The sequence below is a fragment of the Taudactylus pleione genome, unplaced genomic scaffold (assembly GCF_031769625.1).
Source record: "Taudactylus pleione unplaced genomic scaffold, aTauple2 ptg000573l, whole genome shotgun sequence".
Classification (NCBI taxonomy): Eukaryota; Metazoa; Chordata; class Amphibia; order Anura; family Myobatrachidae; genus Taudactylus; species Taudactylus pleione.
The window spans coordinates 1,446,785-1,464,053 of record NW_028284975.1 but is presented as its reverse complement, the minus strand read 5'-3'; the positions used below and the strand labels follow the sequence as shown (position 1 = coordinate 1,464,053).

The window sequence follows — 17,269 nt, the reverse complement described above, 5'->3', positions numbered from 1 at the left end:
TTCAAACATTTCAAGCAATTGAGTATTTGAATGCTAATGGTGAGATTGTGCCTCACACCATTGTCCCCATTACAGGGGACAGAGCCTGCCTGTTCTGGTCACTCCTATCTCATGTATGATACTCAGCTAATGGCTACCCGGGTGAAACCGGGTCCATTAGCTAGTAGATGATTAAAACTTGCATTAAGTTTGTTCACGCACCAAAATAGCATTTTAAGGAATGCTGTAAGCCAGTGATTCCCAACCTCGGTCCTCAAGGCACACTAACAGTCCTGGTTTTAGTGATATACATGATTGTGCATAGATGGTTTAATCAAAATATCTGAGGCACTAATTAAGTCACCTGTGCTCAAGTATGGCTATCCCTAAAACCTGGACTATTAGTGTGCCTGGAGGACCGTGGTTGGGAACCCCTGCTGTAAGCAATCACAGTAAAGTGGGTGCAACATAGCATACAAATACAATACTGTTCTATTAGTAGCCATCCTATGCCTCCCAACATGACCCTCTCCAGGAGGGACATAAAACTCTGGTCCTGGACTTACCTGGTAATTTATGATTGGTGGCTGCTCCAGAGGTGGGGCTGCAGCACAGTCCAAAATTAAAATAGGGGAGTCACACCAACTGCCAGTGAGTCCCAGCCAGTGATGTTTGGCAGCGTGTGAAATGACAGTTGGTGTGGTTCCCCTATTTGAATTTTCAACTGCTCTGCAGCCCCCCCTCTTACCAGGGAAGTCCAGGACCAGAGCATTGTGTCCCTCCAGGAGAGGGTCATGTTGGGAGGTATGCCATCCAGAGGATACCCACTCCAGGCTTTCTACGGAGCTGCAGAGGCTTCTCTCTTGATGCTATCAGCGATATTGCCTTCCTACTTCATGGTTACCCGGCTTTTGGAGGGCACACGGGTACCTTAGACGCAGGTTATCCAGAACAAGAAAGATGATTTACTTATCCTCGTAATCCTTCAGTAGCACTCCAATTTTTCATTCAGTCCAGCAGGAGCCATAATTGTTTCTGTTCTACCATCCAGCTCACAAACACCCAGTAGCAGAAGATGCTAGACCCTGAGGACAGCAACATATGCTCTTTTTATATAGAGACCTAAAGTGTCCACCACTGCCATAAATGCAGATAAGCACTTGAAATACTGCAACAATCCTAGTGGATATTTGAGCAGTGTAGCCAATCAGCTAGGAGGGTAGACTGTACTGAGTCAAACAATCAGGAATAGAATTGCGCAAAGCTATTATTACATAATAATAATGTAATTATTGGAATTATTACCTAATCATGTTTAGCAGTAGGGAGCAGGGGCGGCTGCAGAGATGAGGCTGCACTGCAGTCCAAAATTAAAATAGGGGAGCCACACCAACTGCCAGTGAGCCCAGCCGGCGATGTTTGGGAGGACAGTTGGTGTGGCTCCCCCTATTTGAATTTTGGACTGCACTGCAGCCCCCACCTCTGTAGGCGCCACTGGTAGGGAGTAGTTCTTAAAGCAGCGCACAAGGGATAAAATGGATAAAAAGCATCCAGTCCATAGAGTAAAGAGGCCCTTCAAATGAGGTGTCAAAATCAGTCTACCAATATGCTTTTTCCTTTCCTGCATTCCCATGGATCAGAGTCTAGGAAAGCTGTGCTTTCTAGCATGTAGGGGTTGAAACTAGATACAGAAAAAGCCTGGAGATCAATGTGGCCATATACAAAAGTCTTGATCAAAACCTGTTTATCTTAACCCTCCCAGCGAATTGTTACCGTGACTATTTGTGATTATCTTATGTTAAACTGATTCCAGCAGGTGTATCACAATCTAGCTCTTTAAATTGTGCCAGATCCCATTACATGGTCATTCCAATTTATTGACTTTTCCTGACTTCTCCAGTTCCCTAATTTTCAGGGAGAGGTGCTCAGTTATTGCTTCATGTCCCAGATTGCATCAGACAAAGATTATCAGGGTCAACCAATGCATTGGACACTTTCCATTTGTTTCCACAGGGTTTAAAAAATCAATATAATTGTTTTTGTTATGATGGGAGTTATGTGATCCCTGAAAAGTTTTTTTTTTTTTACTTTTTTTTTTTTTTTGTCTGTTCCAATGTCTCCTGGGAAGTCTTGAGCCAGGACTTCCCTAGAGCTCTCACCCACAATGCAGATTGCAGCCCTCTTAGTACAATTATCTTTCTCTCTAGAAGTAAAGGGGTGGGCCATGTTTGCACTCCTTTCTGGTCTTTGGTTACTTCTTGGGACCTTAAACCTTGTTCCCTGGGTTCCTGCTTTTGAGTCTTTATATTTACTAGTCCACAAAGATTGGGCAGTCTTTCATATGGTGTTTTCTGGATTCCACATCAAACCTGAATTGGTGAAGCCATACTTATACTCTTCTCCTTGGAACACTGAATAAAGTGCTTTACTCTCTTGGTAATGATTACCAGATCTACAATCCAAGCCTTGCGATTTTCTGCACTCAGGCTCCCTGATGCTTATTTACTATAGCCCATAAGAAGTTCATCACCTCCAACCAGTACGTCTGATGGATTTGGGTCGCTGCTAGTAATGCATAAGCTGTGACTATGGTGGTGGGCCCTTCTTGGTTGGAGCAGACAGGATGGAGAGTTCTCTCTTTGTTGTCTCTGGATATCTTTACCAAATTATGTAAAATATTTTACAGCCTTTAGGACAGAGGGCCATTTTGATATATATATATATACACACACACACACACACCAGGTATTTCCTAGAGCAGCATGTAAAGCCCCCTTTGGAAAGAATGGAGCGGCACTCCACTTGATGAAAAACGGCAAAGTGACATCACATGATACACCGTATAAGACTAATGTCTTAATACACTTTGCCGTTTTTCATCAAGTGGAGTGCCGCTTCATTCTTTCCAAAGGGGGCTTTACATGCTGGAAATACCTGGTGTATATGTTCATTTTAAAGAAGGCACCCAGTAACAATTTCCTTTTGGCTAGTGCCAAACCACAAGCTTTATTTATTTATATATATATGTGTGTGTGTGTGTATGTATATATATATATATACACAATATAAAATATATTATTATTCATGGGCCTGGTGCAGGCCACGCCTCCTCCATGTGATGTCACACGGGGTGGGGCTATAAGTGGTGGTCATTACAGCAATGCTGTAAGGGCAGCAGTGTGACTGTGACGCTCCTGGAGGCACTGCTGCATAGATGCTGGCTGCAGGGTGCCATTTTAGGCACCCTACTAGCCAGATGAGGCTAGCAGGAAAAAGCTCAGAGGGCCAAACCAAATGATCCCACAGACCTTATACGGCCCCCGGGCCTGAGGTTCCCCATCCCTGCTTTAGGACATAATGGTGCTGCTTAGTATACAAACAGGTTAATACAGTATACCGGCATGCACAAAAAAAAGTTATTCTCACAGTGTGATCATATTGATATATTATATTTTACAACACTGTACTCATTGTTTGGGGTACAAAAAAGAACTTTGATCATGAAATATTGATCAGAAAAAAAAAATGTCTATGAAAAGATCTAAGTAAAAATACAGTGCTTCAACCTTGTACAGATAAGGATTTTTGCAGGATGGGGAAGCAAAATGAGTACTTTCAGATGAGTATAGTTGGTGACAATACTGTGATTGGCAAGGAGGTTTTTTATTTTTATGTAACTGAAAAATAGTGATCTTTCTCCTGTAGGGTATTACATACAAACAGGCCCTAGATCTTGGAATCAGCCATGCTCAGCTTCCACTTGGCAGTTTTGTGAAAATGAATAGTCGGAAAGTACTGGCGGTGAACCATGGTGAGTATCGTAAAAATAATTGAAAATTGAAATTTTTTGGCAGAATAAAAATACTCCTCTTTAAGAAATTGTTTGTGACATTGGTCATAATTGTGACCACTTTCACATAAACAATTTTTGCAATCCCTAGCATAAGAATAACCATCGACTATCATGTTCAGATGGTTCCCACCTACAAGAACCAGCACCTTTTTAAAGGCTAAGCTCCTCCCCAACTCTATTCTAATTGGCTGTTTTTTGTTGTTGTTTTTTTTACACGCTGAGACTGAGCTACTAGTATGCTAATAAACCCAGCTACTCTGTCTGGCTTGTCTGTCTGCAGCTCCACCCTGCTAGCAGAAGCGAAATCTAAATCCTTTTTAAAAGCGGGATCCAGTCAGAATGTTGACAACAGAATGTCAACCTTAGGTTGTAAAGCAATAAGTAGGCGTTAAAAAATGTTGACATTGATAAAATGTTGACATGTTCATAATGTCATTTGACATGTCTGCATACATATTTACTTATTGTTATGGTTCGGCTTATAAAAGCAAATTACTATGTCGACATTCTGGTATCGACATGCTGCCAACATTTTAACCATGTCGACATTTTTGAATGTCGAAATATTGCCTACCTAAAGTCCATGTTGTCATTCTGACTGACAACTGAATTTTTAAAATTTTGACTCGTCAGTCCAGAACACCTGCTGCCATTTTTCTGCACCCCAGTTCCTATGTTTTCGTGCATAGTTGAGCCGCTTGGCCTTGTTTCCACGTCATAGGTATGGCTTTTAGCCACAATTCTTCAATGAAGACCACTTCTGGCCAGACTTCTCCTTACACTAGATGGGTGTACCTGGGTCTTACTGGTTTCTGCCAGTTCTGAGCCAAAGGGCTGGAGAGTGGTAAACTAATTAGTGTCTGCAGGCAACCGTGAAGCAGCATGGTTGGAGGTTTCTTGCAAGTTTGGGGCTGCATTTCAGCACAACCTCCCTGTCGAGTTCTTTCAAAAACTGTGCAAGTGTACCTAGATGAATTGATGCTGTTTGAAGGCAAAGGGTGGTCACACCAAATATTGATTTGATTTAGATTTCTCTTCTGTTCATTCACTTTGCATTTTGTTAATTGATAAAAATAAACTAACACTCAGGTGCATAAATATTGGGACATTGACAGAATTTTCAGATTTTGGCCTCTATTCACCACCACAATGGCTTTGAAATGAAACAAACAAGATATTCTTTAACTGCAGACTTTCAGATTTAATTTGAGGGTAATTACATCCAAATCAGGTGAATGGTGTAGGAATTACAACGGTTTCTATATGTGCCTCCCACTTTTTAAGGGGCCAAAAGTAATGGGACTATCAACTCAAAAGCTATTTCATGGACAGGTGCGGGCTATTCCCTCATTATTTCATTATCAATTAAGCAGGTAAAAGGTCTGGAGTTGATTCTAGGTGTGACATTTGCATTTTTAATCCGTTGCTGTCGACTTTCAATATGAGATCCAAAGAGCTGTCACTATCAGTGAAGCAAGCCATCATTAGGCTGAAAAATCAAAACAAACCCATCAGAGAGATAGCAAAAACATTAGGTGTGGCCAAATCAACTGTTTTGGAACATTCTTAAAAAGAAAGAACGCACCGGAGAGCTCAGCAACACCAAAAGACCACGGAAAACAACTGTGGTGGATGACAGAAGAATTATTTCCCTGGTGAAGAAAAACCCCTTCACAACAGTTGGCCAAATCTAGAACACTCTCCAGGAGGTAGGTGTATATGAGTCAAAGTCAACAATCAAGAGAAGACTTCACAAGAGTGAATATGGAGGGTTCACCACAAGATGTAAACCATTGGTGAGCCTCAAAAACAGGAAGACCAGATTAGAGTTTGCCAAAAACATCTGAAAAAGCCATTACAGTTCTGGAACAACATCCTGTGGACAGATGAGACAAAGATCAACTTGTACCAGAGTGATGGGAAGAGAAGAGTATGGAGAAGGAAAGGAACTGCTCATGATCCAAAACATACCACCTCATCAGTGAAGCATGGTGGTGGTAGTGTCATGGCGTGGGCATGTATGGCTGCCAATGGAACTGGTTCCCTTGTATTTATTGATGATGTGACTGCTGACAAAAGCAGCAGAATGAATTCTGAAGTGTTTCGGACAATATTATATGCTCATATTCAGTCAAATACTTCAGAACTCATTGGACGGCACTTCACAGTGCAGATGGACAATGACCCGAAGCATACTGCAAAAGCAACCAAAGAGTTTTTTAAGGCTAAAAAGTGGAATGTTATGCAATGGCCAAGTCAATCCCCTGACCTGAATCTGATTGAGCATGCATTTCACTTGATGAAGACAAAACTGAAGGGAAAATGCCTCAAGAACAAGCACGAACTGAAGACATTTTCAATAGAGGCGTGGCAGAGCATCACCAGGGATGAAACCCAGCGTCTGGTGATGTATATGCGTTCCAGAATTCAGGCTGTATTTGCCTGCAAAGGATTTGCAACAAAGTATTAAAAAGTGAAAGTTCGATGTAGGATTGTTTAGTTTGTCCCATTACTTTTGGCCCCTTAAAGTGGGAGGCACATATAGAAACCGTTGTAATTCCTACACCATTCACCTGATTTGGATGTAATTACCCTCAAATTAAATCTGAAAGTGTGCAGTTAAAGCACATCTTGTTTGTTTAATTTCAAAGCCATTGTGGCGGTGAATAGAGGCCAAAATATGAAAATTCTGTCAATGTCCCAATCATTATGCTCCTGACATATATATATATATATATATATTTTATTCTTCAGTGTCCACGGGAATTACCATGGAGTGTGAAGTTGGAGCAATCCAATGCACCAAACAGCTCAAGCGTTGGGACTCCCAGTATGCACTGGTCCTCCTCCCTATATACCCCGCCCTCAGCCACAGGCATTTTGTTTTTTTGTTTGGTGCACAGAAAGTCGCACCTGTTATGTAGCAGAACTGCCTAGGCAGTCCTAAACTTTTTTTCTTTTATGGTTTACCATAGTTTTGCAACTTTAGCATTTAGCGGTACCAGCTGCCGGTAATGACGCTGTACTGTGACTTTGTCTACCTTCGCCGAAACACTAGTTCCACTATATGCCCTGAGGTTCTCGGCAGGCCTCAGCGTGGCTTAGCTAAGCGGCTTTCGCTGAGGCCTGGACTGCAGTCGGATCACGGAGATGTCAGGTAAGCGATTCCTCTTTCGGGTGAAGGTCTCGTATAATGTGTCCTCACTAAGGTGGCCAGGTCCATATCGCCTGGGACGGGTGGTAAGATGCATTAGAGGCGCACTAGTCAACGTCTTGCTACTGTGAGGGCAGCGTACCCGGCCGTCAAAATCGCAACGTAGGGGAGATTGGCGCTCCCTCAGTCGCTCCTCACCGTCAGACGCGAACTTCCGGGTACAGATTGCCGCGTCTGGTTCACTGTATCTAACCACCTCGTGTAATGAGATACTCTCAGTTAGCGTTGCGTGTGTACTGCTGAAGCCGTTGGTCTGTGTCTATATGCCTCTCCCTTGGGTTTGGCATATAGTGCTCTATAGCCTACCATAACCCCCTCGGGGCTGGTTAGTTGATTCAGAGCCCATATTGCTTTAGCAATTGTGCATATTTATGCATTGTATGTGACTATAATGCTAGCTGCTGCATGTATACTGCCTTTTGTTTTCTAAACTGTCAGATATATCTATCTCTGTATTTCTCCTCATCCCTCTGAAAAGGTGTGTGGGGTTTTTCATTGAAAAGGTCACATTGCATTTATACTGTATACCTTATACATTTGTCATGTCTAAAGGTAAGGGCGAGAAGGATGACCCGCCAGTGCTAAGATCCTGTAAATCCAGCGCTGCAGGCTTGTCTGAGCAGGATGTGAACCAGGATGGATTGTGTAGTCTCTGTTGTAAGCCGCTACCTAGTATATACGGTACTTCTGCACCAGCACTAGAGCCACCCGAGTGGATGGCCGCTTGGTCTCAGATTTTGACGCACTTAGTGGACAAAGCCGCAGAAGTGCGGACCCCGACTATATTGCCACATGCTATAGGGTGTTCACAGCATTGGTGTCCTTCTATGTCTTTACCTCCTATGAATCCCTATTGGGTTAATTCTACTGCTCACTCTAGTCAGAGTATGCCGCCATCTACCGCCTCCCCGCAGGCAGATAGACCAGTAGCGGTGAAGCAGTAGCATAAAAGAGGTGCTCCTCGTTGCCCCAGGAGTCTGACTCTGCCTCCTCATCAGACTCTAGTTCTGGGTCTGTCTAAGAGAAAGAAGACCAGTCCCTTGTAGATGTTCCCTCTCTAGTAAGAGCGGTTAGATCTGTCCTCAGTATAGAGGAGGAGGAGGAGGTTTCACTGACGTCTAGGGAGCCAATCTTTAGACGTCAGAGAGTGACTAAGGATTATTTCCCTCAGTCGGGACAACTGACGAATCTCATGTCTGAAGCATGGAGTACTCCTAGTAAGCATTTTCATGCTACAAGAAATATAACCTATCGATACCCATTTGCATCAGGAGAGTGTAACAAATGGGAAGTCCCCCCCAACGGTAGATGCTCATGTGACAAGATTGATCAGGAGTACTATGTTACCCATTCCTGCAGTATCCTCTTTGAAAGCGGTGACAGAAAACTTGACACTTACTTGAAATCAATGTTTTCACTATCTCCAGCTATTACCAGACCAGCTACGGCTGTAGCCTGGGTAACCAAGGCTATGGACAATTGGACAAAATCTCTGGAGGATACTATGCCTGATGCAACCAGAAAGCAGCAGACTCTACTTGGTCAAATGTGAGAGGCAGCGGTGTATATGGGGGAAGTGGTTATCTTGGCAAACTCAGTTGCAGCTTGAAAATCCCTTTGGCTGAAGACCTGGAAGGCATATGCAGGGTCCATAAAGGCTCTAGAATCTTTGCCTTTTAAGGGGAAGGTACTGTTTGTACCAGAACTGGATGACATAATGACTTCTTTGGAATCACTGAAGTCTGCTGAATTGACATCTACAACTACTCCTAGGAGGCAGTCGTCATCTCGTCCTCAGAAAACATAGAAACAGTCCTCCTTTAAACAGTCATTTTTACAGGAAACCGCAGCCCAAGAAATCTTGGTCAACCAAGCCCCCAGCTTCTAAGCAGGATGGTAAGCCTACTGTCTGATGGGGCAGGCCTCCTCCTGGAGGATATCGGGGTTGGAGGCTGACTTCTACAGTTCACTCAGGTCTGGCATCAGACAACTACAGATGCCTGGGTGCAAGAGCTGGTCTCTCATGGTTATGACATCACAATCCTGAGGTATCCTCCTCAGAGGTTTGTAGCTACAACTATTCCTGCAGACCCTGTCAGAATTTCAGCCTACCGGGATTCTGTTGGGACTCTCCTCAGATCGGGAGTTATAGTCTCCGTTCCTGTGACGCAACAGGAAGGGGTAATTATTCAAATGTGTTCATTTTTGATTCAAAAGCCCAATGGGTCACAGCGCCCTATTTTGAATCTGAAGTCTCTCAACAGGTTCATCAAGGTGCCCAAGTTCCGTATGGAAACCCTACGGTCAATTGTGCTGGCGATGGAGCCTGGAGACTTCATGGTCTCCTTGGATATACAAGATGCATATCTGCATGTTCCGATTGCAAGATCCCACCAAGGTTTTCACAGATTGGCAGTAGATCAGCAACATTACCAATTTCAGGCTCTACCCTTCGGGGTAGCCACAGACCCTTGGGTGTTTACAAAGATAATGGCAGTCATGGTGGCTCATCTCAGATGACACGGAGTGAGGATACTGCCATATCTAGATGACCTTCTGGTATTGGCCCAATTTCAGGAGATGTTACAGTATCATCTATGGATGACCGTTGTCTGTCTACAAGAGCACAGCTGGGTGATCAATTGGAAAAAGTCTTCTTTCTCCAACTCAGCAGATGGTGCACTTGGGGCGCTGCTGGACTCTCTGGGACAGAGGATTCTTCTATCAGGAGACAAGATTGTGGCACTATAATCTTGTGTGCGCAGTCTTCTTTGCAAGCAAACAGTGTCAGTTCACATGGCAATGCAGGTGTTGGGCTCCATGGTAGCCACATTTGACATGGTGGCTTATGGCCCAGTACCACTCCAGGTCCCTGCAGCAATGGATACTGGCTCATTGGCATAGTCAGTATCTCCGGATAAAGTCGTAGATGATTCGCATCTCCCTGCAGATCCGGACCTCCCTCGCCTGGTGGCTAGAGACGACTCATTTGAACAAAGGTCGCCTGTTCTGTGGCTCCAGATTGGGTACTTCTCACCACGCATGCAAGTCTGCGAGGATGGGGAGCAGTGACATGTCGTTTCAAGGAAGGTGGACGGTTCAGGAAAGTCACCTGCCAATAAATGTCTTGGAACTTTTTGTAGTACACAAAGCACTCATACTGGCACAGGACCTCCTACAGGGCAGGCCAGTCCAGGTTCAGTCCGACAATGCGACAGCAGTGGCCTACATAAATCATCAAGGAGGCACTCGAAGTCCAGCAGCCATGAAGGAAGTGGCAGAAATTCTGCTATGGGCAGAATGTCATCTTCCAGCAATCTCGGCAATATTCATCCCGGGTGTTCTCAACTGGAAAGCAGATTTAAGTTGTCTGGACAAACATGTTGGAGAATAGGCTCTTCATCCGGATTTGTTTCAACTCTTGTTGGACAAGTGGGGGTTACCGGACGTAAACGTCATTGCATCACGTCACAACCACAACGTCCCCAGGTACGGGTCCAGAACAAGGGACCTCTCAGCCACCTTTGTGGACGCTCTAGCGGTGAGGTGGAACTTCACGTTGCCATACCTGTTTCCTCCAATCTCCCTCCTCCCAAGAGTCATCAGAAGGTTCAAGCAGGAGGGCGACAGAATGATTCTAATAGCTCCTGTCTGGCATTGGTTCTCGGATCTGACATGTCTATAGACAGTCCACTTCCACTGCCTCTGTGGTCAGATCTACTAATGCAGGGTCCCTGCCTATACCAGGATTTACCTCGGCTGGCTTTGACGGCATGGCTCTTGAGTCTTCCGTCTTAAAAGCCAGAGGTTTCTCTGCTTCTGTGATTCAGACGATGCTCAGGGCAAGAAAGCCTGCATCTATCACAGAATTTGGCATTCATTTTTTCTTTGGCGTTCTCACAGAAAATATGACCCTGAGGTTTTCAAGGTATCCAGAGTACTTTCTTTTCTTCAAGCTGGATTAGACATAGGTCTTCAGCCCCTCCTCAGTCTCCTCAGCTCCCCCTCTGAGTTGAGCCGCTGCTCTGGTAGACACAGCCCGTAGACAGCGAGATCTTGCGAGATCGCGGGACCCGGAAGTCTCGTGTCACAGCAGTGTGGAGCTCCCTATCCCCGGCAGCGTGCGGATGGCGCGCTGCGCCTCAGAGATCCAGGACCACAGGAGTGGGACCATCCACACATCCATCGGAGTCCACAAAGGAAGCTTGAGGGTGAGTACTGTGCACCTGGGGGATTCGGGACGCCGCCCCACCAGAACACTACTCACACACCTCGTGTATCATCCATAGACAGATTTTTAGACTCCATCCACCAATAGCTCAGATACTGGTCGCTGAGCTCACCTTGCAAATAAGACACTTTACTTACTTTTTTTTTTTCCTCCTCCTCCTCCCCCCCCCCCCCCCCCTGTTTTATACACACTCATCATGCGCATTTAGCATTTCTGCAACCTTGACATTTCAATTATTTGACCCATCTAGAGATCACTTGTTAATTATCAGTGTCTCCTAGGATTTGTACAATCACCTGATTAATCCGGAGAACATTGGTTATTTATCAGTGCCTTCCAGTACCTTTTCATTAATAAAAGACACTGTTACCCCATCACGGTCTCTCTTGTCGTAATCGAGGTTACAGTTCACCACACAACATTTGGAATCATCAGTTGAGACGAACAGCTACATAATAATAGGCAGGGTGCGCTGGTGTCTTCTGCACACAAATCCAACACATTGGAATTATATGTGAGCTCTTTTACCTGACCATAGGTCTTCACTTGGCTAACTTGAGAGTCCAAGTTTCTGCTTTGACAGTGTGGTTCCAGTGTAAGATTGCCCCTTTGCCAGATGTTGGAACATTCTTTCAGGGGATTCTTCGGCTGCAACCTCCATTTCTCCCACTGGTGGCACCGTGGGATTTAACTTTGGTTCTCAGGGCACTGCAGTCTTCTCCTTTTGAACCCTTGGATACGGTGGACTTGCGATGGCCGACAGCGAAGACACTTTCTCCTCGTGATTTCTTCAGCTCGCAGAGTTTCTGACTTGGCATCATTGTCATGTCGCTCGCCATATTTGATTTTTCATCAAAATAGATCTGTTTTCCGTACGAAGTGGGGGCTACCTTCCAAAGGTTGTTTACTGTTATCATATAAATCAGGAAATTGAAGTTCCGGTCTTTCAGTCGTCAGTCCTGTCTACAGGTGAAGCTTCCCTGGATGTGGTTTGAGCCCCTCGTATTTACGTGGGTCATACCAACTCCATCAGGAAGTCAGATTTTCTGTTTGTGCTATATGGTTTTCACAAACGAGGCTGGCCAGCAAACAAACTTTGGCTCGCTGGCTGCGTATGACGATTTCTTAGGTCTATACACAGGCTGGTCTCCCTGTCCCTAACAAGGTGACAGCACATTTCACTCGGTCTGTGGGACCATCATGGGCGGTTAGACATGGCGCCTCAGCTGAACAGCTGTGCAAGGCAGCCACTTGGTCTTCCGTCAATACTTTTATCAAATTCTATGCATTTGATACTTTTGCCTCCCAGGATGCTTCCTTTCGGCGGCGGATTCTCCTCTGCGCAGGACCCTGAAGAAGAAAATAAGTGTTAGAGTTAACTAAGGTATGTTATACCATTTTTGTTCAAGGTCCATAGGGTCCACATAGCGCCCACCCTGACGCACCTTGCCTCAGGGGGAACTGTTCTTTAGCCGTTTTTGTATCACAGATCCCTCTTCGTATGTTGAGTGTTTTTGTGTACATTGTACTTCTTTCTCCACTCTGTCTCTTGCCGCTAGGCTTGGTTACAAACTGAACGCCTGTGGCTGAGGCCATGGTATATAGGGAGGAGGACCAGTGCATGCTGGGAGTCCCAAAGCTTGAGCTGTTTGGTGCATTGGATCGCTCCAACTTCATACCCCATGGTAATTCCTATGGACCTTGAAGAAAGAGGTATGTTAAGAAACCGCTTTTTTTTTTTTTTTTACCCATATGTACTAATCTTGACAAAGGTCCCAAGGCAGAAAAGTCGATGAATAGAAAAAATTGTTAACACAAGGCTTTATTCAATCATCGACGTTTCAGTCCACCTTGGGACCTTTGTCAAGATCACACTGTTTTTTTTTCCCATTGGTACTGGTCTTGACAAAGGCCCCAAGGAGGACCGAAACGTCGATGATTGAATAAAGCCTTGTGTTAACAATTTTTTCTAAAGGAGCCCTGGAGAGTGCACTCTGTTTATTTATTCTATATGTTCGTGTGTTCCCCATTTCCTGGGGGTTTACACTGAGGATTTGCACCCCAGCAGTTGTATTTCTTTATTAAGTGAGAGTGCTGGCCAAACATGGACGTGTGTAGATACCGCCCTCTGTTACTGCTCATTCTACTCGGTCTGTGGGTCCTTCGTGGGCAGCTCGCCATGGCGCCTCGGCTGTTCAGCTTTGTAAGGCGGCCACGTGATCTTCTGTCCAGACCATTCTGAGGTATTATGCATTTGATACCTTTGCCTCTCAGGATGCTTCCTTTGGGCAGCGGATTCTCCTCTCTGCACAGGAGCGTTCCCACCCTTAAAGGGACTGCTTTGGGACATCCCCAAGGTCTCCCTGTGGAGCATATGGACCCTGAAGTAGAAAATGAGAGAGATGGTAAGAACTTACTTTTGTTATCTCTTTCTACGAGGTCCAAAGGATCCACAGGGAGACATTGGGGTATAGGTGATGGGAGTCATCCAGGCACCACGCAGTTAAAATTTTCTCCCACACCCCCGTCCAGAGGCACCTCAGTTTCGTAGCAAGCCAAAGGCCGGAGGAGGATAATAGAGGGAGAAGAAAGTCTGGAACACACAAGAATCACATTCTCACACAGAAAGAGACGGAAAACCGGTGACCAGAGCGAAGCCCATCTGAAGCACAGGTGCGTCAGGGTGGGTGCCCTGTGGACCCTATGGACATCGTAGAAAGAGAGATAACAAAGATATCAAAGGTAAGTTTTTACCATATCTCTCATTTTCTACTTCAGGGTCCATAGGCTCCACAGGGAGACCTTGGGATGTCCCAAACCAGTCCCTTTAAGTTCCATAGCCAGTAAAACTGAGTGTAGGGTTTCCATCCTGAACCGAGGTGCCCTGAGGACTTTGTTCAGGTACTTTAGATTGAGCATAGGCCGATGTGATCCTTTCGGTCTTTGAACCAGAAAGAGATTGGAATAACCCGTTCCCCTCTGGACAGGTACTATGACTCCTGCTTGAAGCAAGGATTGTACAGCCTTCAGCATTTGTAAGGCCTTGTCTTTGTCTGACTGAAGCCCCGTGCAGAAAAACTGATGGGGAGGTCTACTGCGGAAGGAGAACGTACCCGTGAGAGAATACTTCTCTTACCCACGTGTTTTTGACACAAACACTGGGTGAACTGAAGAAGTCGGCCTCCCACCCTGGGATCGCCCAGAGGGAGGCCCGTCCCGTTAGGCTGAGGGTTAATCCACGGACTTGGAAGCAGGACGTCTTGTACTCCAGGCCTGTTTCTTGGGTTTGACAGCCTTACTAGAAGCTGACGGCTTTGGGAAGGCCTGACCTGTGGGCTAACCTTGAGGACGTAAGGATCGAAAGGAGAAGGTACAAGGCTTCGCTGAAGCCGAAGGCAGAAACACAGAATTAACCTCTGCCAACGTGTCCACAATCCTGTCCATGTCAGGACCGAACAATACTTCTGTATGGGAAGCATTGTAGACCTTTCTTGGAATCCGCATCTGCCCTCCAAGAATGCCACCACAGGAAACGGTGAGACGCCACAGCTGCCGCCGAAGTCAGGAAACTGCTATCCAGAACCGCTTTCCCAATAGGTGTGGCTGCATCTCTGATGTTACCAATCAAAAAAAACTCTGAGGCCTAGAAGCATTTGAGGGAAGGTATATAAACTTCTGGCAAACCTCCACCAACCTCACCTTCTGGGAAGAAAACTGATAAAACGCAGCCAAACGTCGTTGAGGTTGATACCTCTTACCGGGCGTTCGCCAGGCTGTAGCCCTACGATCAGTTATCTGATCCGGTAAAGGGAATTCCGCAGAAGTAGCCCTTTATTTGTACAAACAGAGCCTGCTTCAACAGAGGAGCTGGTTCGTTTATCCTCTATGACCCAGACGGCTCTGACAGTCCACACCAACACAGGAATGGTAACCCCAAACCGATTCTCTATCTACAGTGGAGGGGACTCAGGGTTAAAGACATCCGCAATCTCTCCATCAGCAGATGACTTCTCAGAGAGTTGTGTGGACTATGATGACGCCTAGATGGCTTAGCGGTTTACTCCTCCTGCAACAAGTCTGTAGAGCAGTAGAGTTAACCGCCATCTACCCCTTGCGGGGGCACAGGAGGAATCTGCATAGCAGTAATCTGTTGTGGCAATCCCTGAGAGGGAAAAAAACAGACTGCTGTGGTAGCCCCATAGAGGGGAAAACAGCTGGCACCGCTAAGCGGCCCGCAATAGGAGCCAGTACCTGAGGTAAAAGGAAGACCAAGGGGGGTTCCTGAACAGGGACCTGAACAATAGAGGGGCCTGGTGGATTAAACACACGGATGACAAGGCCATTCCGGCCTTGAAACGTCTGCTTAATAAAATGCACATTATTCTTTAAACGAAGCCCGGATTAGTGCCGCCTGCTTCTAACTTCAGATGAATTGTTTGGTATATACCCACATAGGAAGGCACCACGGCAAGAGGTCTTGTGTTACCTAGAGTGCCCATCTACATGTTGCTATATACACTGGTGGCCAAAATTGCGGACACATTTTGAAATTTGAATGTTCTTCAACTTTGAATGCTTATAAAAACTGTTTCACTTCACGCAGTGCAATGATTCATATATCAAATTAAAGGAAATTTAATGCTGAATTCAACAAAAATAAACCGAGGTTAAATATTTGCATTAGAAGGGAAGTTATGCTACTTTCAGACAGACAAAGAAGCACAGATGCGTTAGATTCAAGAAGCATATTGTAGTAAAAACTACTACCAGCCAATCGGAATCCTCATTCTGAGGACCAATCGTTTATGAGCAGGTGCAAGGTCATGTTCAAAGGTGGGAAAGGTCAGTTTGGCTGTTTCATTTTGCAGAATAAAGTTGGTTACTGAAGTGCAATTATGGTTGGATGTTTGTGTGTATTGTTTAGTGCTAATGATGGTGTAAAAAAATAAATACAACAATGTCATCCAGGCAAAGTGGTGACTGGTCACCCAGGAAGAGATCCAGTATTGTGGTATTAAGTGAAAATGGTCTTTCGTATGCAGCAATTGCGAGAGAAGTTGGTGGGAATGTGACAAAATCAGGAGTACGAAATTTTTGTTTACGCTATCAGGAAACATAATCTATACAAAACAAAGAAGGAAATGGTCGTAGAAAGTGCACAACAGCTGTTGATGATAGGAGAATAAAACGAATTTGGGTCAGGGACAGATGGATGTCATCTGCGGCCAATAGCAGTAAACTGAGTGCAACTGGTGTTTTTGTCAGTGCAAGAACGGTACGGAGAAGACTAACGGAGGTTAGCCTAAAAGGTAGGATTCCCCGAAAAAAGCCATTGCTGAATATAAAGCAGCAGCAGAAACGAATACAGTGGGCAAAAGAACACATTGCATGGACAGAAGATCAGTGGAAACAAGTGATATGGAGTGACGAAACTAAGATATCGATATTAGGCAGTGATGGGAGAAAATATCGGAGACGTCGCATCGGGGAAGAGGTACATCCAGATTGCATTCAAGCGACAACAAAGAATCCTGCAAGTGTTATGATCTGGGCATGTATGACAGCAGATGCTGTAGGCCGCCTTTATGTCATAGATGGCACATTGAACAGCAGAAAGTACATTGACACCATCCTACAACCAAAAATTCTACCTTTTATCATGGAACTTTTTCCAAATAATGCCCCATTTTTTTCCCATCAGGATTCGGCTCCCTGACACACTGCATGGATATGCAAACAGTGGTTCATGGAGAATGACATACAGGTGCTGGGATGGCCAGGAAACAGATCAGACCTGAACCCCATAGAACATTTGTGGTTCAGTTTGAAAAAACTGGTACATCTGAGGCGTCCATCCAATAAAAGACAATTAATTGAGGCTATAATTGTCTCATGGCACCACATAATAAAGAAGGAACAGCTCCAAATATTGGTTGGCTCAATGCCACGTCGCTGTGCTCCTGTCTTGAAAAATAAGATACCCAACGAAATA

At 45.1% G+C, this 17,269-nt stretch overlaps 1 protein-coding gene across 2 annotated transcripts in view; it reads left to right on the top strand.

Annotated features, from left to right (window-relative positions):
- The window catches only part of TRMT10A (tRNA methyltransferase 10A), a 36,578-nt gene that overhangs the window by 12,462 nt on the left and 6,847 nt on the right, over positions 1 to 17,269 (top strand). The window contains exon 7 of one of the 2 annotated variants that reach the window (XM_088453209.1): positions 3,685 to 3,790. The exons of the other annotated variant lie outside the window; for it this stretch is intronic. Within the exon in view, the coding sequence (XP_088309335.1) occupies positions 3,685 to 3,790 (106 nt within the window). The remainder of the gene's footprint in view (positions 1 to 3,684; positions 3,791 to 17,269) is intronic. 2 annotated transcript variants of the gene reach the window in all.